Genomic DNA, 22173 nt, shown 5'->3' with positions numbered 1-22173 from the left:
GCTACTGATTCTAAATCCACTTCTTGTGTAATTTGGCATAGTTACTCATAGTTAAACAAGTCTTTTCTGCATGTTTAAACTAAAGAAATAGGAACAAATTAGGTGTTTTTGCACCAGGCTACAGGTAACAAAGTGCCTAAAGATAGAATTTAAAATTGGTTCTTTGCTAATTTGTTGGTTATGTGTAGACACAACACTAGTTCATCATGTCTTTTTTATGCTTGAATGATTCATAGATCATTGTTACGTGGCTTAACATACTGTATATAAAAAAACTAAACATTCATCTAAAAATGGCCGTGTACAAGGGTAATGAGTAAAAGATCTTTCAAAGCAAACGTTTGAAAGACCTTCAGAAAGCCCGGAGAACTATTGCTCAAGAGCACTTTAAAAAATTATTGACCGTCCAGGTCCTTAGAAGCAAAATACAAGGAAATGAGGGTTGTGTTGAGAATTTTCAATAATACTGTATAATACTAAATATTTAATATTTGAACATAGTTTTCATGAAAGTCTTACTGTACTTTTTCTCCAATATGATGAAGACTTGGAATGTTATTTACCTGGCAGGACTTTCTCTATCATATCTCCCAGTGTCGGGGCAGAGAGCTCTTGCCTCCTAAGCCTTAGAGCTAAAAACCACATATGAAGAGCAAGATTTAGGAGAGCGTACATGGGAGGTAGCACAGGACACATGTCTGAGCTTCATCATCTTCCAACACATATGCGCACACAAAGAGACGCGTATACTTTTGATTTAAAGGGCGTGAAATCCAAATGTTATAAAGATTGAGGGCATTTGGATCAACCAGATAAACCTGTGTTTGAAGGCAGCACGAGTATCTCAGAAACTCAGACAGCCTTCTGTGGAGAGCCACAGATAAAACATTTAAGTGAAATGAGCGTCGGGAACATATAAGTGAGGAGAGAAACATTAGGAAAATGGAACAGGACCTTGGTCAAACAGTATTTGCAAATAGAAAAGGATTCTTTTTTTTTTTTTAAAGGCAATGATCATCACTTTGTGACAGAATCTATAATGGCAGGTCATTTTCCAAATAGAAAGTTGTTTTTTTATAGACTTCTATGTCATAGCATGTGAGCCAAAGCACTTAAAAAAGTCTCAAATGCTATTTGCAAACACTTTTTAACAACAGACTTTTTGAGACAGGTTAGAAATAAGACTGACAGCCTGACAGCTGATGTCTTCTACTCACGTAGTCGGTTGCTCAGTGACTCAGGGAGTGAAAAGGCTCTTTTAGACTGGGCGTCCGTGCCTCCTTTTACACTGTCACGGAGGGAGCGCACACTCTTCTGCTGATTCCTCGCGAAACGGGCCCGTCGTATCTTCCACATTGCTGTATCACTGAGGTTAGCTACATTGGTTCGTACAGCTGTAATAGCTGTCAAAGAAACAAGGATTGCAAAGCTTACTTGAAGCACTGTTAAGTTGTAAATCTTCTCTTACAGGTGTAAAACATCTGGATGGGGACATGGCAGATACATACTAGTAGGGAAGGGAAACTCTTTGTTGCAGTCCAGGTGCAGCTGAGCCTCCAGAGATAATGTTTCAAAACGGTTGACGAAAAACTCCCAACTAAGCGCGGGGATATCTTTCTTCAGAAAGTGCAGGAGTAGGAGTTTACTGAGAATAATGGGACGATCTCTCACCACAGTGTCAAATTGGAAATCCAGACACAGGCATAAGCCCTAAAAATGCACAACAAGTACAATCCCTTTACATAGAAAATCCATAAATAAAATTTACAGCTTTCAACACATAAATACCAAAACTATAATTAAATGCACACCAACACACCCTGTCTTAGTGAGAATGCTTAATTTATTTATCCTTCACGCGAAAAATAAACAGAAATTTTGTTGCTAAAAACAAGAGCAAAGTACCTGAAGGGATGGCCTCTTGATTGTGTCCAGTAGCAGCCTGGCCCTGGTGGCCACAGCAGGGTTGACATCCTCCACAGAGGCCAGGAAGCAACAGAAAGCGTGAGCCAAGGCATACTTCAGTAAGTGGTTTTTTGTCACTGCACCAATGTCCAGGAAACGACACAGCACTGCTACCTTCTCGACTGAGAGGATTTCGTGAGAATAGAGAAAGAAATGAATTACTGCTGCAGACAAAGACGGAGCAAGTGAGCTGCCAGATGTCTTCATATAATTCCATGATTCAATAAACAGAATCAGCCCAGAGGTCACAGAGGAAGATGACTGAGATGAGTTAATGTTTTACTAAATATTTGTCTTCGCACAATGTGGTGGTAAAACCAAATGCTTCTTTTTTTTAGCAAAGGCGATGCTTTCAATAAATAAAGTGATTTACTTATCATTCCTCAGATTAAAATCTAAAAATAGACGCTGCACTCTTATACCCATGAGCTCTTAGCCAATGTGGTGTTGAGTGCTAGGTGTCGGTGTGGGCGAGTGTGGGACCGTGCAGTGAGTCAGAACACTAGTTGACTTCATTTAGGAATATATTACATGCATGTGTAGATTTATACCAATATTTCTACCCTACTAAATGGATATAATAACATTAGAAGTGCTCATTGGTCATGACACAGATCAACAGCATCGCAAGCTGACATTGTGATGCATCAGTTCACTACTTGGACAGAGCAAATAGCTCCTCTCTGCTAATCACAATGTGAAAAAACCCCTCATTAATCCCACAATTCCTCTTTGCTGCCTGTACCAAGGTAACCATGGCAACACATAGGGGAGATGTGGGCAGGCAGTGGTTTGGGAAGCCTATTATATAAGCAGATCCTCCTCTCCTCTTCCTGGCGATCCTCATCATTTACAATCGCAACCACAAAGACAAACCATTAAGCCAAAGATATCCATTTTTGATGATCATATCTGCACATGAAGCCGCAAACTGTCTGCGACCATCCTAGGAAGACACGGAGTCTGAAATTTAACGCTGTTACTTTATGACTCACCGGCTTCAAATCGTATTTTCCAGTCTTTGCTGTTGAAGTTTGTGTTGATGAGATTCCAAAAGATGTCTGCCCCGTGTGACAAAGACAGGGCGTGGAGAAGCTGCGGCACGGCCAACGAAGCCAGCTGGCAAAACTCTGATTTCAGCATCGACCACAGACTGAAAACAGAAGAGACAGAAGCACAAATGTCACTTAAGGAGTTAGCACAATTAAAAGCTGTAAACAAAAGCATGCATGAGTTCAGTGTTTTTTCTGCATGAGGAGGAGTGTTCTCTGGACACACCAAGGGATGAGCATCTTCTCCTGGATGTAAGCCAGAAACTGCGGGTGATCCTTACAGGCGAGGTATAAACACTCTCCGTGAAGACACAGGATCTTCAGGCAGTTCAGCATGTTGAACAAAATATCAGGCTCCTCAAACTTTGACATTTCCTGAAAATGCAGAAGACGTGTGTGACTCGCAGTGTAACACATATGCACTCAAATAAATCGAAAGAAACATTTTTGAATGCCTCTAGTCTTTGATTTGATATGCAGTTATTCAGACCAAGCACCTGCAGAATGGTGTATATGAGCTTCAAAGACACAGGGAGCTGCTGGTAGGAGAACTTCTTATCAGAGTTATTCTTCATTGCTGGAAAGAAAGAGAAAAAACAATTGAACTTTTAATTTTGCCTGTACTGTGGCAAAAAACAAGGAAATAGCTCATCCTGTTCTGTCCATCAAAAACAATATCTACCAAGCCTTCCTGCATACTCACAATATCTCACTGGGTTTCTGAAATTTTCTATGGCTTCATGTATATCACTGTTTCTCAGATTTGGTATCAAACTGTTAAACTGCTAAACTGTATTAGTAGAAGTCAAAAGTCACAAGCGTCAACTAGCTTAGATATACATCAAGTCCAAAATCCAGTTAAGTTAAAGTCCAGTTAGACCTTAAAGGATGATTGGTATTCATCTGGCAGGTATTATTAATTTAAACATCAAGTTTTAAGCAGAACTGATCGATACACACCTGCGTGATCAGGAGATTGGCTGCTGGGGTTGTCGGTGTGCGTGCCACTCGGGTTGTCTCCTTCCTTGCTTTCATTCTCCACCCCGATGGAGAAATCTGGTGGAGGGGTAAGCAAGGTTTCCTCCAAACAATCTGTGGGCTCCTGTGGAGGAATGAGACTTGTTGGAGCTGAGTGAAAGGCATGCTTTATGTTGTGTGTTTACTCCAAAACAAAGGTAGCACAATTTGACACAGTGTTGTTTTTGGCGCTGTGGTTTGGGACACGTGGAGCTACATGCACTCATTCCAAAGCCCTGCCTGCCAAATGCACAAGGTTAATTCAAAGTTGATGCATAAAAATGCATGCTGTGTGTCTCACCACCAGGCGTATCTCGTCCCGGGGGGTCAGCCTCTCCAGGAGCTCACAGCCCAGCTGGTAACACAGGATGCTGGATTGGCACAGGCTGCACTCTAGGGCCTTCTCATCCTTCTGGCAGGTGTGTGAGCCACCCCACGGGGCCTGGAAGACATTGTTGATGATGCCCACGATATCCTTCCCCAGGCTGCTGTCTAGACCCAGCATCACACCGTCATCCTGGAGCTCCATCTGGGACAGCGGGGGGGAGACGACCATAAAAATAGAGGAACAAAAATTAGAGCACGACACACAAATCTCAAGATCCCACCGGTGGGTATTATTATCATTGTATAGTGTGTATGTGTCATTTTTCTCTACATGAATGACTGAGAAGAGTGACTCGCTTAAACTAGACTGTATAATGTGAGAATGGCTGTACAATAAGAAGGTTTATAACATGAGGACACACAAAAGAGAAGCATCAGAGACAGAACTTTAATCACAATTATAGGTTTTCATCAGGAAGGTGGTCACCTGCTTTAAGATGAGGTCAAACATCAGAATGAAACAGCCAAGGTTCATGTCATCGTCATCACAGTCCAGGTCCAGGGCGCAGTGACCAGCGGCATGACCCAGGTTTTTAAAAGGGCTGCAGCGAAGAGGGCTGCGGAAGGGGCTCCGGAAGGGGCTGGGAAAAGGGCTGAGAGTGTTGTGCTGGCCTCGACGTCCTGGATCTGACACCACACTCACCTGTGAGAAAGGAGAATAGTCATTAAACTGAAATATGTGTTTCTCTTCAGCTGTTAGGGTCACGTTAAAATGAGACAGAAAGCGTTGCGAGGCTGTAAATGTCAGTTAGACTTGTATATATCAATATGCATCACATACCTTTTTCATTATGTTATGTTACATTTTATTATGTGGTCCACAAACAAAAGTGTAAATAAAAGATATATTCTAAGTAATAAAAAGGCAATGCTTGCAAATATTTGAAAAAAAGCTGTCAAAATATTCTAAACTGAGCATTTGCGGCTTTTATACAACAATTACGCCGTGCTCGAAGCTACGCCTTCTCCTCATTCCTGATGTCTCTGTGTTTATGTCCATCTTCGTCACTTCTAATGTTGTCAGCTCCCTCTCTGTGTGTGTTTATGTGTTTCTGCCAGAGTGTGGTGCTCCAACTCTCTTACTTTAATGCCTCATCTGCACAACTGGGAGCCATTCACTAATCGAGCTCACGCAAGTATATAAAATCTGCCAGACTGTTCACTCAATCTCATACACAATGGCATCATGAAACCTTGTAAACTGACTCCTAGTGTATTCTCTTTAACAGTACAAATGATATATCTTCTCGTAACTCAGGCACACCAGCTCATGCTCCATGCACAAGCTGCCCTCAGCAGCCTGACCTGCCCTCTGTTTAACAAGTGCTACAGCAAGCTGTGTTCGCTGTGTACAGCAAACACCATCCTGACAAAAAGCAAGGTATGACAGCAAATCTCACAAAGCATGTTTACATCTCCTAAAGTTAAACGTGAAGTAATACAGCAGGATCAGCTGCATGTCGACTTAATCTGGAGCCATCTGTGCGGATGTGTGGGTGTCTCTGAACATAAATTTATATTACAGCCAAATTCAATTAATCCCTTGAAGAGAGCTATATTTAGATATTGATGGTTGCCATGGTAACATACAGTCTATTCCAAAATGAACAGTGGGAAATAGAACCAAGAAGAATAGAAACGTGTACACCCCTAATTCAAAAAACACATCGACAGACAAAGCCCTAATAATAGCTATTCAGCTGATGATCTGAGCACAGTGAGGTGATGTGTTCTGATCTGTGTTGTTGTCAACAGCCACTGAAATGAATGGCAACAAAAGGCTGAAAATGGGGATTGATGTCTTTTGTCTTATTCTTAGGAGTATTTTTAGCATTGCGGTCCTCCTCACCCTACGAGCTCCAGTGTTGCCAGTCAGATCTGACGCGCGTGCCTTCCTCTGATTGGCCAGTTCCTTCAAAGAGTTCACTCCATCGGAGAACATCCCAATCAGCAGCTGAAGAGGCACCACGATGTCCAGCTCCGACAGCACCTGAGCTCCAACGAGACACACAAAAATGTGGATCATTTATTTATACTTGCTACTTGTGTGGTCTAAATCATAAACCAATCAGTCGGTGATAACCATAACCTGAACCCTATGGTATCAATTCTATAAATAGTTCTGGAGACAAACAGCCATTCAACTAACACACAGGATTTTTTCCTTTTCTCCAAAACATAGGGTTAGTGTTAGAAGGCATCACAAGGTTAATATACTTCTCACAAAGTAAATAGATTTAGTGTTATTACTTTTTGTCATCCTTAAAACCATACACTTGTACATGTCTGCATTACAGTTATTTTGAATGCATGCATGTTTATAACTCTAGTCTATTTTTTGGGAATACTGGGCGGCGTCAGTTAATACCTTAAAAACTTTGGCTAGTAATATAAAAGCTCCGTATTTGGCAGAAAATTAGACTGCTGCCTGTGTGACTTTATCACACCACATGCCGAGAAAACATTAAACTGAAGCTCAACTTCTGTATTTGCTGTGAACGTGACCTATTTACTCCAGCTAAATTAATACAATCTCTTGATCACAGTTGTGAGAGAAAACTTGAAATTGATCCATGTATACAGGGCGGCAAGCTGTGAGTGCATATGGGATGAAAGGCTAAATCCCTCCTATCTCCATCCGTCTCATTCTGTGACCCAGATCCATATTCAGCAGGGCCCCTGCCCAGACTCTCGCACTCTACGACAACCTGTGCAATTCACACTCACTGTGGATAGAACGGCGGGATGAGAACTTGACACAGGACGGCGTGTTTCTGTGTGCTTTCGTGTGTTTGTGTGTGCATGCTTACATGAAGCCACAGCAGAGCCTGCTCTTGCACAGACGCGGGGTAGCCAGAGAATCTGCAGCTGATGAAGCCAAACATTTCCTCCATAGAGAAGGGAAGTGGGCACAGCTCAATATCAAACATCTTGCTGTGAATAGAATAACAGCAGTACCATATAAATTCATCCACATAGCGATCCTTTGATACTGTTACACAATGAGTGATGCTAACTTGTAATATTTTAAGTTTTTTTTAAAATTATTATTATTGTGCTGCAATTTTACTGCAAGCATCTCTGCCCACTGTATGCAATATATGCCATGAACAGTTAAGGGAGATGGATATACCTGAGCACTTCCCGGAACTCTTTGAGCTGGTTGTCGGGCACCTCAGTACGGATGGCCTCCAGCCACTCAGGCATAAAGCACTCCCACAGTGGCTGACTAATGACGTTGTAAGGTATTAGACACAGGATGCGGTTCAGACCCTCTTTCAGCTGTGTCACTGTGCTACATGACTTATCCCAGTAACCGCCCACCTGAGAAAAATGTGCATAGACCAGTTTAGACCAGTGAAAACTCTCCTTCATGTAAGGTATTAAAATCCTATGATCTTATGATGACGCTGTAATATCTTACCCTTGCAAATTCTACAGGTTTGGGCAGCAGGCACATGACCATGACATCAAAGCGCACTTCACACACTGTCTTTAGCCACTTTGTGACAAACTGGGGCTTCAACTTCTCCACTAGGCTTCCGACTTCGTCGTCCATCATGTAGGCGGTGGAGTGAAACCACTGGAAGACCATGCTGACCAGCCGAGCCAGACTCTCTGTGGGCGTGTTCTCATTGGGTGTGCACAGACTTACCTGCAGATGTGAACAAAGAAACTCGGAAATTGAAAAGAGAAGTGATGAGAGGCAATGTGCCATACACATCGTTTTTGCCTGCTCCCTGTTACTGACAGATACAGCGACACCCTGTGATTACGCACCAGGAACCAGATGCCAAACTGACTTAGAAGGCGCTGGTCATGCTGGTCATCCTCTTTGTTATCAAACTCAATGTTGTCCAGAGAGTGGTGGGAGGCAGACAGGCCCATCTGACGACGCCGATTCAACTCAAACTCACGCTGCTCTGCATGAATTTCTGCCTCTTTTAGGAGGCTGGAGGTATACACAGGATAAGAGAGGGATTTGAGAGGGCACAGAGAGAAGGTCATATGTGAGATAGAGCAAAGGAGAAAGAGCAGAGGAGAAAATCTCACTTTTTTTCGTTTGTTTTTGTTATTTGTTTAATCTGAACTGAGGCAGCATTGTTGTCTTTATATTTGTCTTGAAGTGTGCTTCACAGAGTCACAACTATATGCTCTGTAACACCGTGCATGTACCTGATAACGGCTTCCACGGTGCACACTAGCTCCTCTGCTCCGCACTCACGGGTGTTGATGGGAGGGGGCGAGGTCTGGTACAGATGGGTCTCCGCCGCAGCCCCCACCTCGCTGCTGTGGTGGTTGACATGGCAACGCTTGCAGTAGCGGACAGGCCGGTTGCCATGGCGCCCGCAGCAGCCGGCTGAAAAGCAGGTGACTACAGCCCTTCTAACATGAGAGCTACAGTTCTGCAGTTTGAAGCCAAGAAACAAGGGGGGGAGCAGAGGGAAGAGAAATCAGTTTGTTTCTATTCTTGTATAATAGAAAAATAAAAAAAACACTTCCAATAACGCCTGATGACAATCGTCTAAAAATAAACATCTCTCAGGGCTCAAAGGCAACTCTGATAATGAATATCACTCTCTCCGAAGATACAAGGATCTGTCCACATCTAAAGCAATAGAACAAGTCTTTATGTGTCCCCGCGGTGTCTCAGGTTTCTAAAAATAAAAAGCATGGCACTAGAGAGCCACCCTAATCTGATCAGTCTCTAATCTTGTGCCATTAGAGGCATGAATTGCTCCCTATCAAATTAACATATCTGGCCTCAGATGGTGAGTGCTCTTATTCATCCATGTTGCTTTGAACAACAAAAAAATGCTACTCTGATAATACTCATACTGTTGTTCTCGCATCACGGCTCTTAGATATCATTATGTACTCAAAAGTAGCTATTTTAAAATGACAAGTAATGCCTCATTTATGAGTAATATGTCTCAGCTAACACTGAAAGAGCTAGCACAAATCTCAGTTGGAGAATGATTGGAACAAAAGCTGCTCCAAAAGGGAGGTGGTGAATTATAAACGGCTGGGCAAACCATGGTGGAGGCCAGCTGTTTCAGAGGACAAAGAGAGGCAGCTGCTGACCTGACGGGAATACCTGAGATCATCATCACGCACTCAGTTTTCCCAGTGTCTCCCAGGAAACAAGCAGGAAGCACTCAGCAACAGCAAACAAAGATCAGGCCCCAACAGGTTATTTTGAAAGGTCTTTACTGAGCTGCTTCAGTGAATGGACTCCTCAGGGGAGATTCAGATTCACAAATAAATGAGCTAACTATGGATCACAAATAAAGTGTATCTAAGTTCATGTTTTCACAGGTCAGGGAAGTCCTCTATGTTTTACCAGTGTATTGTTTGCTGTGGAGACTTTTATTATTGTGAGGAAGTCAGGTTAATAAGTAATGGCAATGACTGAGAGTACACAGCACCGTTAATGTCATTATGCTGCAGTGTAAATGTCTTACCTTCTTTTGACAAATGGCAGATATCTCTGCTGCAAGAAAAATAAACATAACTGAAATACAACTGTTTGCAAAAAACATACGTATGTCTTGAAAATTGGTTATATTTTCATGGAAATTAGAACCTCAATATAAAATATATGGCAGCTTGGAACACAACGCATAGCAGCTAATAAAGGTTTTATTGTAGAGTGCATACGTATCTTATCTTTACTCAGCACCTTTTTGACTGTAAATGCTCACCTTGGGGCAGGAGTACATCAACAAGCCATTCAGCGTGATCTCTGGAAAGGTCGAAGAAATTATTTAACAATGCATGACTTATGTGTATGATATAAATACAGTCATTCCAACTGGTGTATACACATCGGTATCAGCTTCCTTACAGAGCTGGAACACAAAAATATCTTCTCAATAACAAAAAAAAACCCTGAAAAGCCAATTTTATTATAATAGTCTCTGCGCTAAAAAAAAAAAGAGAGACAAGTGGATGTGCTTTTTTGTAATGATGATCTCATTATTGGCACAAGGGAATTATGTAACCATGCCAATGTGTTTCCCCTGGGTTACAAAGAGGAATAATGAGGGAGGCGGTAGGTGATGTTTGTTTGCAATAGCATCCCACTCAAGGAGGGGGAGGATTGAGGGATGGAGGAAAGAGGTGAAACAGATGCGTACCCTGCTATCCTCTGGCTGCACTCTTCACATATATAAAGAGGAGGGGGCTTGTCTCCCAAGGCCACAGAAAGAGTAGGATCTATACACATCTGCAAAAGTAATAAAGTTAGTCTGAGATAATGGAGGTGATATTTGAAAAATTAACACATTATATTCAATGTTTTATTTGCAACCAAGATGAAATACAGTAAAAGTAATGAGGTTTTCTTAGGTTCCAAATAGCTAAATAATAGGACACTTACACTTTACACACATTGACCACTTTGTTAGGTATACCTTGGCATTCAAACGATGCTCAGTTGTTACTAAGCGGGCCCAAAGCGTGCCACCACCTGCAGCCTGAGCTGTTGAAATAAGTCTTCTAACCTAAGTATTCTAACCGTAGCATCTGAATGTAGCAGCAAAATGAAGGCTCCTCAACCAGGTATCTTCTGTTATCCAATTTTGGTGAATTGTGGTCTCAGTTTCCTGTTCTTAGCTGACAGGAAGAACATCCAGTGTGGTCTTCTGCTACTGTATCCCATCTTCACTGACTGTAGTTGCACTTCTCTGACCTCTAACATCAACAAAGCATTTTCACACATTTTCTCTTTTTTCAGGCCACTCTCTGTAAACCTGAGAGACGCATGTGTAGGCAAACGCAAGAAGACAAGCAATTTCTGAGATACGCAGACCAACCTGTCTGACACCAACAACCACATTAAAGTCAAATCGCTTTTTTTTCCCCATTCTGATGCTCAGTTTGAACTTCAGTAGGTGTCTAGATAAATGTTGATGCTGCCATGTGATTGGCTGTTAACAGGTACACCTAATGAACTGGCCAGTGCATTTTGTCAATTATAAGCACAGCGATTTTATAACATATGATGTAAATTTAAGAAGTTCACATTTTCCACGTGTCCCTGTCACATATCTAGGCTACTCTCTCACCCAACAAATCATGTGACGCCTTTACCTGTGTCCCCACGCCTCTGTGTGGATGGCTGCGTGCATATGCTGCTCCACTGTCTTGCAACCTGTGCCTGGCCCTGTGCTAAACACCAGTGCTCGTGGCCTCAATGTTCAGATGGTGCACTGTAATTCACTGTGCTTACTCGATGCCACCCTATCCTCAAGGGCTGCATGGGGTCACCGCTTTCAATTAAAGCCCCCCTTCCCCCACCATACCCCCTTCTTTGCTTCTGGTAATTGAAATCCACCCCCTTTCTACCCGCCTGTTCCTACTCTGTCCGTTTGTGCACAGCTGAGTAAAGGCTGACAAAGCAGAGCAGCACCAATCGCTGATATAAAGTAGCTTAGAATCGGACATGGCAATCTAAGCAAGGCCATATAAGACCTTCCCCTATGCTTACCCCATTCATTTCTCAAGGGAAGACTATCTATTTATGCATCCCAGAAGCATAAAATATTTAAGCTTTAATGATTTTTGAGATTGCAGTCACCTTAACAGCAGGTTTATTGATGGCATTGTGGCATTCGATATGTTGACAGTGGATGGGATTCCAGGCTGAACCAGGAAATGGAAGAGAGAGAGAAATAAGAAAAACAATTGACAGGTGACCACTTTGATAAGTCTAAAGTCTGGTAAAGAAGTAGATGTGGCATAAAGAGAATCTGACCTGTGTACTGCAGTCCTCTGTATTCACTGATGGCTCCTGGTGGCTTCAGGTTCGGCCAGTAATGAAACAGCATCTGCACAGCTGGAGGTTTAACTTGGGATGGGCCATAGGATATGACATAAAGCAGATCCTGCATACAAGATAAACATCATATGTACATGAAAGTGCTGGTATATTTAGGTACATTTGAATATGAATGCAGACAAAGTAAAATAGTAAAGACTAAATCTAAATTTAAAGTAAAATGTAAAAAACAGTAACCAGTAGGCAACGTATTCAGGAGCAAGCAGGGGTGTGTAATGCTGCAAATTATGATATCAATGAGATACCAAGTAAATAAAGGCCAGTATTGCTGATACCACTACCAGCAGAGATACTTTTAACCTATAAAGGCAGCTTATGTAGAGGAGCCCAGCCTTCATCTCTTAGCTTTTCATTTATTTTAAGCTGCAGGGGTTTGTGTTATATTAATGCAACAGCAATACCAGCTGTGTGTTAAATATGAAGCTACGTGCTATTAGCTTAGCAAAGAGAAAAGACTAGAAGCAATTTAAAAAGCTGGCCTGGAATGTAAAAAAACAGGATGTGGTTCAAGGATAAATCTGTGCTAGCTTTTCTCATGATAAGCAAATCGTAATTGTATTCTTTCAGTACTATTCAGTACTAGTGGGTACTGTTTTCTCCAGCCTCTAGTCTTTTTGCTAATGTAGCTGAACGGTCTGCTTGTTAGCTTCATATTTAGTGCCACTTTTTTGTTAGGCACAGTACATTTCATATTTCTGCAGATAAAAATAAAAGACTCTTAAATCTACATTATGTATCTAAAAGGAGAAATACCTTCCACACTTCCTGTTTGTACTTCATTAGACATTCCAGCAGCTGACAGTGATAAACTAGAAAGAAGCAGAGATCAGATTAACTAAAAGGCAGTTATTACAGTTGCCTTTGGATATCTTAATACTTTGAATATGATTGTTTACCTGGATTTGACGTGTACTGCATTGCAATCATGAGCATAGATGAGGCAGACAAATTGACATAGGCTGGGACTCCCCCCTCCTTCCTACTGGACCCCACTATACACAGGCAAAGAAGGGAAAGAACAATAATGTGAAGGATCACTTCTTTTGTTTGTTGCAGTACAATAGTTGAGAGACAAGTGAATGTGCAAGCCTTAAACCTTTACTTGTCTTTCTAGACATATCATTTAGCAGTTTCATTATGACTGTCTTGTGATAAGTCATACTCACATATAGCCATGGGAAGGAAAGAGGTGCTCAGGTATTCAATGATGTCTTTGTGGAGGAAAGGGGGAAATGTGGCTAAAGTGGAAATCATAGTATAGGGCAAAGTGCTGAGAATATCATCGCTCAGAAAAGGCAGGAGGCAAGTTGTCGTATAAAAAATGGATTGTCCCAGGTCTGAGAAGAAAGGGAAAATGCAAAAAAAGACAAAGAGAGATACACAGACACTCCTTCAATCAGCTGTACATACAGTATTAGCATACTGTATGCAGCCACAGATGTCAAAATTTCATGAAATTTCAGTTATTTATTAGTAGAACTGAAAAAAAATAATACTTGGAAATGTGAGCTTCTTTAAAAGCCACTGAAGTAAACTTTACCCTCAGGAAAAGTAGAGAAATCTAGTCAAGCAAATGATTTTTTATGCATTTGAGGGTTTGTCTGTTTTTTAACAATGGTCAAATATTCATGAAAAGTAAGAGCACTGACTGTGATGCAGCCTTGGCTGTGAAAAACTGTGTGGATGTAACTCATTCTCTAATGTGTTTGTGATGTGTTAAAACAGCATTACACTTGCCTATGTGTGTTTCCCCTTATATATTTGCACATGACAACATAAGTAAAAACATTTCTCCCACTTTGCATAACAAACATGCAGTCAAGTATGATACACAGAAGAGAAGGCCTATGTCTGGTGTATCCAATGGCTTATGAACGATTAAGTTGACAGGATCCAGCGTGCTCCCAATCACCCCATGCATCCCTCAAGATCCTCAGCAGGACTTCTCTCCTCCCGTTACAAAAGAGGCCAAAAAGCAGCAGTGGCTTCATGCAGGCCAGACGGTTCGGGGATGATGATGACAAACAGTGGTGCACTGGGCCTTGACTCACCATGCTGACCGTGCTGCAGCAGGGGCACGAGGTCAAGCAGGGTCACGAGGGTCACATAGAGGCCCTGATAGTCCAGAGAGGGGTACTCTGAGAGCTGAGCGTCCCGACTCTGCTGCCCCTGCCCCCCGCGGTCTGACGGGGCATCGCGCAGAACGCTGTAAAGGAGGGAGCGAGTAACTGTAGGGTTGATGGAACTGACTTGTGGTCTTAGAGATGGGGTGAGTGGGAATGGCACAGGAAAAAGACACATGGTCATGGGCACGGCCAAATTGGAAGCTTCCTGGTTCTCCTTCCTGCCTGTGCGGGACAGAATGCTGCTCCGGGGCGGGAGGGGAGGGGAGGGAAGGTAGGAGAGGGGAACAAGGGAAAAAAAGAGACAACAAAGACACAAAAAAACAGCACATTACATTGAAATGGCACTACAGAGACAGCGTAAATAGAAAAAAACAAACCCAGATAAACCCCACATAGGATGCAGTGTCTCACTATTTAACTGTATAACTGCAGGCACGGGCAATTTTTCCCTGCGCTGTCTGTTCCGTGTGACTTTAATTGAATTTATCTCGTTTTGTCTATCTTTGCACCTTGGAAAACAAACAAAAAAAACATGAGCACAAACTGCAATGATCACTGCATCTCATGCGTATCTGGTGACAAGGAGCAAAAATATAAAAAATGGCATGTTTTCAGTGGCAACCCCATACTTCTCCAAAAAGGGACAGCTCAAACGGCTGTCCCTCGATGGCTGCCATCTTCCAATCGGCAAGGTCAGTGGCTACCATGCAAAAAAAAAAGGCCAATGAGCCATAACAGTATATTTTCCAAATGAAATTTCCTTGTCTTTAGTGGGGCTGTCAAGGATGGGAGTGACACCAAATTGGTTCGGGAAAATACAGAGGTGACACTTTTGAAACATGCTTCAGCCAGTAATAAACATGTGTGTGAGGTTAGATCAAGTGCTCTTAGGTCCACAGCACATGTTTATTGCACCAGAGAAATAATGTCTGTATGCATACATTATGATACTGTACCAGTATCATCAGGAGAAATAATGAGATCCAACAGGCATATGGATTCAGGTTTCTAAAATAAATGTAACAACTAATCTACAGTAGAGGAGAAACTATAATGACAAAGGAATAGGTTGTATCGGGGGAGATGACTGGTAGCATTATGTTTGTGAGCTAATGCAGGATGGACAATTGTGTTTGCTGTCCCCTGGGGAAAGGTGGTGGACATATTCAATTTAAAAGAGGAGAAAAACAAAAAACAAAAGCAAAAACTAGTCGGGTTGAGTGTGGAGCGTCTAGGGTGGAGGAGGGAGGAGGGGGAGGGCCAGAGAGCATTGCTCTTTTTCTTTCTTTTTTTTTCTTTCTTTTTTTTTACTGCACATTATTAAAGAGCTAAGCTGTTCTATCAGGCAAATGATTGGGATTTACCATGAGAGCCCAGATTATAAATGTTGATGTATTGCTTTTTTTTTGGCTTCTTTTTTTTTAAAAGGTCACTCAAAAAGTAGAGTTGCAGCATTTGGAGTTACATGGCAAGTGAGAAAGGGGATTTCTTTTTTTTTTCTCAGATTTTTAACATGGCATAAGAACAGTATAAGGTACCATCATGTGACTGATCCCCTCAAAGTTATACTCTGTAGGATTTAAGTCAGCGTAGATTCATTAAACTATGTAATCAAAGCTGTGTTATTATACAGCATAAACTCAAACAGGACTTATAGACAACGACAAGACTGTATCTCAGAGTATGACTTTTTCACTGCCCATATTTCATATAGAAAACATCATTAATTTGAACAATGAACATAGACATAAACATCAGACGCGCTCACACACACACGCGCGCACACTGAACATATACACGCAAAGACACACGCATATGTGCACACATACACACAAAACGACACGAGAAAATTACAAACGACACATGTAGAAAATGCACTGATACGGACACATGACATACATTTACTGTCAAACCCTGCGCTGTCGTTGCAAAATCATGGACTACATGTGTGTATCAGTTACTCAAAGCACATGTTTCCTGCATTAACATGTTGACAGGTGTGTGAAGTGAAACAACTGTGCTGTGTCTGAAATAATGGCTAAACAGTCTGTTGCAACGTCAGTGCTCACTGATACAGAGAGCTCAGTCTGACGAAGCCGTGCCTCATCTTTAAGAACGCGTATAAAACTTGATGGTAAAGAGATAACGTAACCCTCTAGCTGACCTGAAATTTGTGCATGAATCAAACAACCTCCTCCTTTGGCTATTTCTTTTCTGCGAAGATGACACACGCCTGCTCCACTTCTCAAGGCTCGCTACTCCCACTTTCCCACTCTCTCTCCCTTTTGATTTTTTCTTCTATTTCTTCACCCCGGGCTTCAGAAGGCACAGGTGTATGGATAATCCTGGAGTCCCCGCTGAGGAATCCAGACTCCTCTAATGGTGGGCAGAGTGATTTTGTTCTGCATATCTGAGGCTAAGAGACTGTGCTTCGGGAAAATATCAAAGAACCGTTAACAGTGGCATCATATTGAGTGACTCTTTTCTCGCTCGCTTGATACTGCCCCGCAGAGGCACAATCGTCACTCGAGTTAATGTCCATTCCCAGAGTTGCCACCCCTGTCACGCTCAATCTGTGCCCTGAGAGGCTACATTTGAAACACCCCAGTGACTGGTTCAGGACAGCCCTTCAGCAAAGTATGGAGTATCCAGGATACTCTGTGAGCACCACGGCAGAGGAATAATCCTTATGGATGGCTGAGGAGTTGTGTAGAATTGAGGCCAGCAGCCAATCTCAAATAGATTGCACCCTAAGCTGATAATAATGATAGAAGTGAGGCCCACCATTTTTTTTTATATAAATTAGCTAATAAGAAAAGACAGTGCCTCTGTTCTCACTGAAGCTGGCGGGTAGTAATACTGGAACCACAAGAAATATCCTATCTCTGCAGAGCATGTCTGGAAAAATGAAGCTCCAACTGGACAGAGAGGGAAAAAAAAGAGGAAATAGTGCTCTATTAAATTAGACGTGTTCAAAATGGCTGCCTACTTGACCTATGCTGGAAGAGGAAATAACAGGCTGTTCCCTTCACAGCACCCAAGAGAGCAGGCTGACCCTGCAACTGCATAGCCGGAGGAGCTGAACTCCAGGCCCTCTGGGAAGGACACAGCAAACCGCCTCAGGAAAGCGTTCATCTAGCAACCGACCACTGAATCAATAAACATCACTGAGCCATCTATCTCCGCAGCTGCCTTAAAAAGACGACACCATAATTACACAGGAAATCTGCTACAGTCTGTATCTTTCAGAGCAGAAGAGGCGAGGCAACATCTGCCATGATGGCCACTTCCCTAACTTCTTGCTGACATTATGAATTGATACGAGACATTGAATTGTGTCACTGTCATGCCTTTGAGAAAGTGTGTCAGAGCGACCTGCTGTAATTAATCTCATCTGATTGTGAAGGAAGCTAATATCAAACATTCTACAATCTTTACTTCACCTGGTGGCTCCAGAGCAGGGTACTTACCTGAGCAGGGTTTGGGAAAAGTATTTCAGTGTGTTTGCAATGTCTGTTCCGGAGGGCACTGGGTAAATATTGTGTTGCACACGGTTGTGATACTCTTGCAAGTATCGTATCTTAGAGGCAACTGGACAAAATAAAGAGCAGAGCAACAAGCAAATCAACACTAGTGAGATATGATGCACGACAGCAAAGCCATATATCATGTAACTGAACAAGCTGTTAGGTAGCATTTAACATGAATCCTTCAGCTATGAAGTTAAACAAAAAGTCTGTTTTCCCATGGGTCTCTGGCCTTCACTGGGTGACCTTTTTTGTCATAGCAGCAGGTCACAGGAAGCCCTAGAGGAGGCAGTAACCTACTGCTTACAGAAACAAGCTCACACACGAAAGGTTGTCAGTTCAAGTCCCAAGACAAGCTGGGAAAATGTGGTTATAGCGAACACGAAAGGGGGCTTAAGAAGCAACACAGAGGAACATTTCTGTAATGAGCCCAGCTGGCTGCACTATATTGAAGTAATCTCTGTAGGTTCAGATATGACTGTGCTGTTTGTTGTTAGGAGTTCAAATATGTTGAAGTGGGTGATCGCTGACCCATTTTCTGTGACTTTAGGCAGGAATGTTTAGCTTCCTTCCTGACCTGTAAATGACAAACCCCAAAATAAAAATAACAGCTGCAGGCTTGGAGGATTGTCTGGTCAAAGCATGTGCTGCGATAAATACTGAAGCACAGCATCTTTCCGGTTCATCATAAAATTAAACCTCCTCGGAAAGATAGGACTTTTTTTTAAAAAATATTTTTCAACCTTTTAATAATATTGTTATATATATATAATATGTTAGTCACAACAGCAGATTCAGCGTTTTCTGTTCATTCCCTCACTTACTGTCTACCAAACAACAGGAGCAACACCCAACTTTTAACCAGCTGATGGGGCTGGGAACCCCTAACACTGAGTTTGACCCCGTCTTTTATCTATTGTTTACGGTAAAAAATAAAAAATATAAAAAAAACAGAAGACAGCGGCTGGTGTCCACCTGTTCACAACCAGCGAAGTGGAATGAACAACAGACGTCAATATAGTGTGATCAGACCCCACGATTGATCAATATGAAGCCACCATATTGTTCAGTAGCCTGTCAGGTCGACCTTGAGACCAACATTACACTTCGCTTTTCCCACGCGCCTCAGCCAGCCACGTCAATCAAAATCAAATAAAATAGAAATAAATAAATCGGACCACAGAGCGATTCGGACATGGAATTGTTCCATCAACATGCAGAGAAACAGAGGGTGATTCAGTGGCTCTCTGTGTGCACTGAGACCTCCAGCCATCCTCTGCAGTGAGAGGACGTGTTGCAACCTGCCTTGGCAACCGCGGTTTCATCACCAAGGACAGCTCCCCTTGTTCGCTTTCTTGGTTAAACCAAAAAAAAAAAAAAAAAAATCAGTTTCCAGCCCCCTCACAAGACAAAACAGAAACACGCACGCACGGATACACACAGCCGTACTTACACTGCTCTGCCTTCGTAGACATTTCGCAGACACTTGGGGAAACATAAAACCCAGACTGTCAGTTGTTTTGATAGGTTTTTCCCTTCCCGGCGTTGTGTTTCCCTCAGTCGTGAAAAAGTGACTATGCCCCCTTGCAGCCCAGGCTCGTCTTGATTGTACCACTTTGCACGACGGATTTATACGCTGTGGTGTTTTAGCTGTGCTTCGGTCGCTTTTGCGATCTTTGAACGGAAATAAAGGGAGGGCTTGTTTTGTAAATCGTTTTTATATATATTTTTTGAGGTGGTGGTGGGGATTTTGCTCTCTCGTTGCAGAGATGGGTGGTGACATATATGTGACACACCACACCTTTCCAAATGGACTGATCCGGCTTTGACAAATTGTCATTCAAGAATTCCGACAACCCTGTTTGAGCTGATTATAGGAGGGAAATACTAAGCACCTCCGCTTATTTGCCTCAGTGATGCTTTACATGTGTGTATTTGTAATGCATGAAATGCTAAACATGCAACAGATGGTTGTCACACCTTCTTAAACATGTCCTTGAGAAAACATCGTGGGTTTTCTTTCCCCTATTTTATATAAATACAGCATATTGGCCACCGTGGATTGGCAGCGTGTCCTAATATTTTTATACTGATATTTAGTAATATTAATATTAATCTCCACTATCAGCTGGGCGCTTTAAAGAGTACATTGTTATCCAATAACACTTTCGAGCTATAAATGTGCATGTGTATGAATACTTAAGCCTGTGTCTAAATGCAGCATTTCTCATTTAAGCGGCACTTCCGCTAGTAGATGCAGGAGTGAACGATAAACAGACCCTACGGTCTGAGGTCCTGACAGACCCTTCCCATCATGGTTTCTGCCAAGAATTTTGTCTATACTCCTAACTGATGAAAATGATATCCTCAAAGTGTGTTAAAGCAAAAATGTTGTCTTTTTTTTATATATCACCCTCAAAACAGTCAATAATCTCAGAAATAAAATACACAATAGTTATCATATGTAACTGTTTATATAGGAAAATAGCTCAGTCAGACTTCAGATTTAACAAAGGTTTTACTTTTTTTCACGAGATTTTACACAGTGGAGAGAGGTTCACACAGTGACATTGCTTGGGTGTCTGTCTGCAGAGTTCCTGTAGAAATCAATCATGTTGAGGTATTCTGGCCTTGTCTTCGATATTCTGGGATATGATGCATGATCCAACCAGCCGGGGCCAGGAGAGTCACAGCAAACACACATAAGGCAAAGGTAGACTGCTGTAAGAAAGTCCAATAAAATATAACCATGAGTGTTTTATTCACAGACACTGCAAATGTAATCTACATGAAAGGTTATAATACACATTCAATGCAGTGTTAGTGTTTGAGCTCTCAAATATCTTCTTTCATATGTTAAGTTGAACAGAAAGGACTAAACCAATGAACACGACAGAGGGTCCCAGTCTTAGTGACTCACTGCGTGATATAACTTCACCGCCACCACCCACTTATATTTTCCTGCCATAATATTCTCTCTGTACCTCTCCACCATGGTATTCCTAACCTGGGATGAGCTTTGTAAAAGCCCCTATGGATGTCCCTTAGGACAGATCAACAGATTTATAGTGGCATAAACACTTCCTGCTATGCTGCAGTTCCATCATAGGATCCCTTTACAGAGGCCAGAGCAGACTTATAAATAACAAATGAATAAAACATCTCTTCCACTCTGCAGACTGGGGAATGCAGTTCGCTTGAATTCTTCGCATTAAGGGCATTTGAACCATCACAGACATTGACTTCCAATGACTGACTATTTTATATTGTTTGCATTTTTATGAGACCATAGTCCCTAAAATGGCATTACTTGTGGTTTAGCATCCATTCAGTACAGGAAAAATATTACTGCAGTTCTTGCTTTTGTTGCAGGACATTATACAGTGTAGATATTCAAGGATGTCTGCCTGTTCAATTACAAGTACAATAAAAGTTAGTCAGTCCTACCACTGGCCCAATCTTTTCCTTGGGTGGCTTGCTGCAGATGGTTGACCTCTGATTTTGCTTAATGTTCTTCAGCAGCAGCAACCTGGTTAGTGTGGGTCTCCTAAAAAGCAAGGACATCTTTCTTGAGACAGCTCACAGTAAATCTCGTTCACAGAAGAAAAATGTGTCTCTGGAAACTTCTCCTCACATCCTGTGAGATACTGACAGATAGCCTGTACTTTTATCTAATTCCCATCACTCTTCCAGGGAGGAGTTACTTCCATGGACCAAAGACACTTGTATAAACATACAGAATGAGTTCTCATCACAGCAAATTCGGTCTTGGTTGTGTGCCTGAAGATTAAAGTGGACTGAAAGGGGGAAATATTGGTTACAAAACACTGATTTCGAGCCTGAATGAGCACACAAGGTGTCTTTTTTAATGCTGAACAGTCGTTAGTTAAGCACACAAAGTCCTAAATTAAGAACACAGCAATCAATTGTTGGCAATTGTTTACAACATTTTTCTCTCTAGAAAGTACACAGGACACAGAGTGCTGAAGAAGTAATATGCATTTGCTGGATTTTTGATAATCCATGTAACAAATATTGATTAATATTGATAATACAACAACAGCATTCAATTTAATTCAAGTTTATATATATATAGTACCAGCTCACCACAATAATCACCTGAAAGTGTTCTATACTGTAAGATAAAGTTCCTACAGTATTGGAGAAAACCTCAAGCCACCCCCAATGAGCGCATACTTTGCAACCATGGGAAGGGGAAACCTCCCTGTAAACAGGAAGAAATCACTAGCAGAGCC

General features: G+C 42.0%; 2 protein-coding genes across 7 annotated transcripts in view; both read right to left on the bottom strand.

Annotated features, from left to right (window-relative positions):
* LOC146552718 (protein unc-79 homolog) overlaps positions 1-19572 on the bottom strand; it is a 32710-nt gene extending 13138 nt beyond the window's left edge. For 2 of the 6 annotated variants that reach the window (XM_085257181.1, XM_085257183.1), the window contains exons 1-27: positions 19371-19572; positions 17861-17981; positions 14316-14629; positions 13431-13601; positions 13161-13256; positions 13018-13073; positions 12181-12310; positions 12004-12068; positions 10562-10650; positions 10127-10167; positions 9887-9915; positions 8598-8827; positions 8202-8373; positions 7846-8076; positions 7555-7745; positions 7232-7355; positions 6271-6411; positions 4849-5064; positions 4336-4563; positions 3978-4119; positions 3515-3594; positions 3244-3392; positions 2961-3118; positions 1906-2087; positions 1509-1710; positions 1218-1403; positions 564-632 (exon numbers count right to left, since the gene is read on the bottom strand). In XM_085257181.1, the coding sequence (XP_085113307.1) occupies positions 564-632; positions 1218-1403; positions 1509-1710; positions 1906-2087; positions 2961-3118; positions 3244-3392; positions 3515-3594; positions 3978-4119; positions 4336-4563; positions 4849-5064; positions 6271-6411; positions 7232-7355; positions 7555-7745; positions 7846-8076; positions 8202-8373; positions 8598-8827; positions 9887-9915; positions 10127-10167; positions 10562-10650; positions 12004-12068; positions 12181-12310; positions 13018-13073; positions 13161-13256; positions 13431-13601; positions 14316-14629; positions 17861-17981; positions 19371-19392 (3835 nt within the window). In that variant the 5' untranslated portion in view covers positions 19393-19572. The remainder of the gene's footprint in view (positions 1-563; positions 633-1217; positions 1404-1508; positions 1711-1905; positions 2088-2960; positions 3119-3243; positions 3393-3514; positions 3595-3977; positions 4120-4335; positions 4564-4848; positions 5065-6270; positions 6412-7231; positions 7356-7554; positions 7746-7845; positions 8077-8201; positions 8374-8597; positions 8828-9886; positions 9916-10126; positions 10168-10561; positions 10651-12003; positions 12069-12180; positions 12311-13017; positions 13074-13160; positions 13257-13430; positions 13602-14315; positions 14630-17860; positions 17982-19370) is intronic. The other 4 variants (XM_085257182.1, XM_085257186.1, XM_085257184.1 and 1 more) reach the window with 4 other exon arrangements.
* Positions 19573-20416: 844 nt separating this feature from the next.
* Positions 20417-21549, bottom strand: LOC146552717 (cytochrome c oxidase subunit 8A, mitochondrial-like). The gene is made up of 2 exons (XM_085258176.1): positions 21365-21549; positions 20417-20638 (listed from the first exon to the last, which is right to left on the bottom strand). The coding sequence occupies exons 1-2, from the start codon at positions 21479-21481 to the stop codon at positions 20528-20530; spliced, it is 228 nt and encodes a 75-aa protein (XP_085114302.1). The 5' UTR covers positions 21482-21549; the 3' UTR covers positions 20417-20527.
* Between the last annotated feature and the right edge of the window lie 624 nt (positions 21550-22173).

This window comes from Mchenga conophoros, linkage group LG19 (assembly GCF_057382185.1).
Source record: "Mchenga conophoros isolate Kocher_MC1m ecotype Shallow Benthic linkage group LG19, M_conophoros_male_GT1.1, whole genome shotgun sequence".
Lineage (NCBI taxonomy): Eukaryota > Metazoa > Chordata > Actinopteri > Cichliformes > Cichlidae > Mchenga > Mchenga conophoros.
The sequence above is the reverse complement of the archived record's forward strand: the minus strand, read 5'-3'. Positions and strand labels throughout refer to the sequence as shown.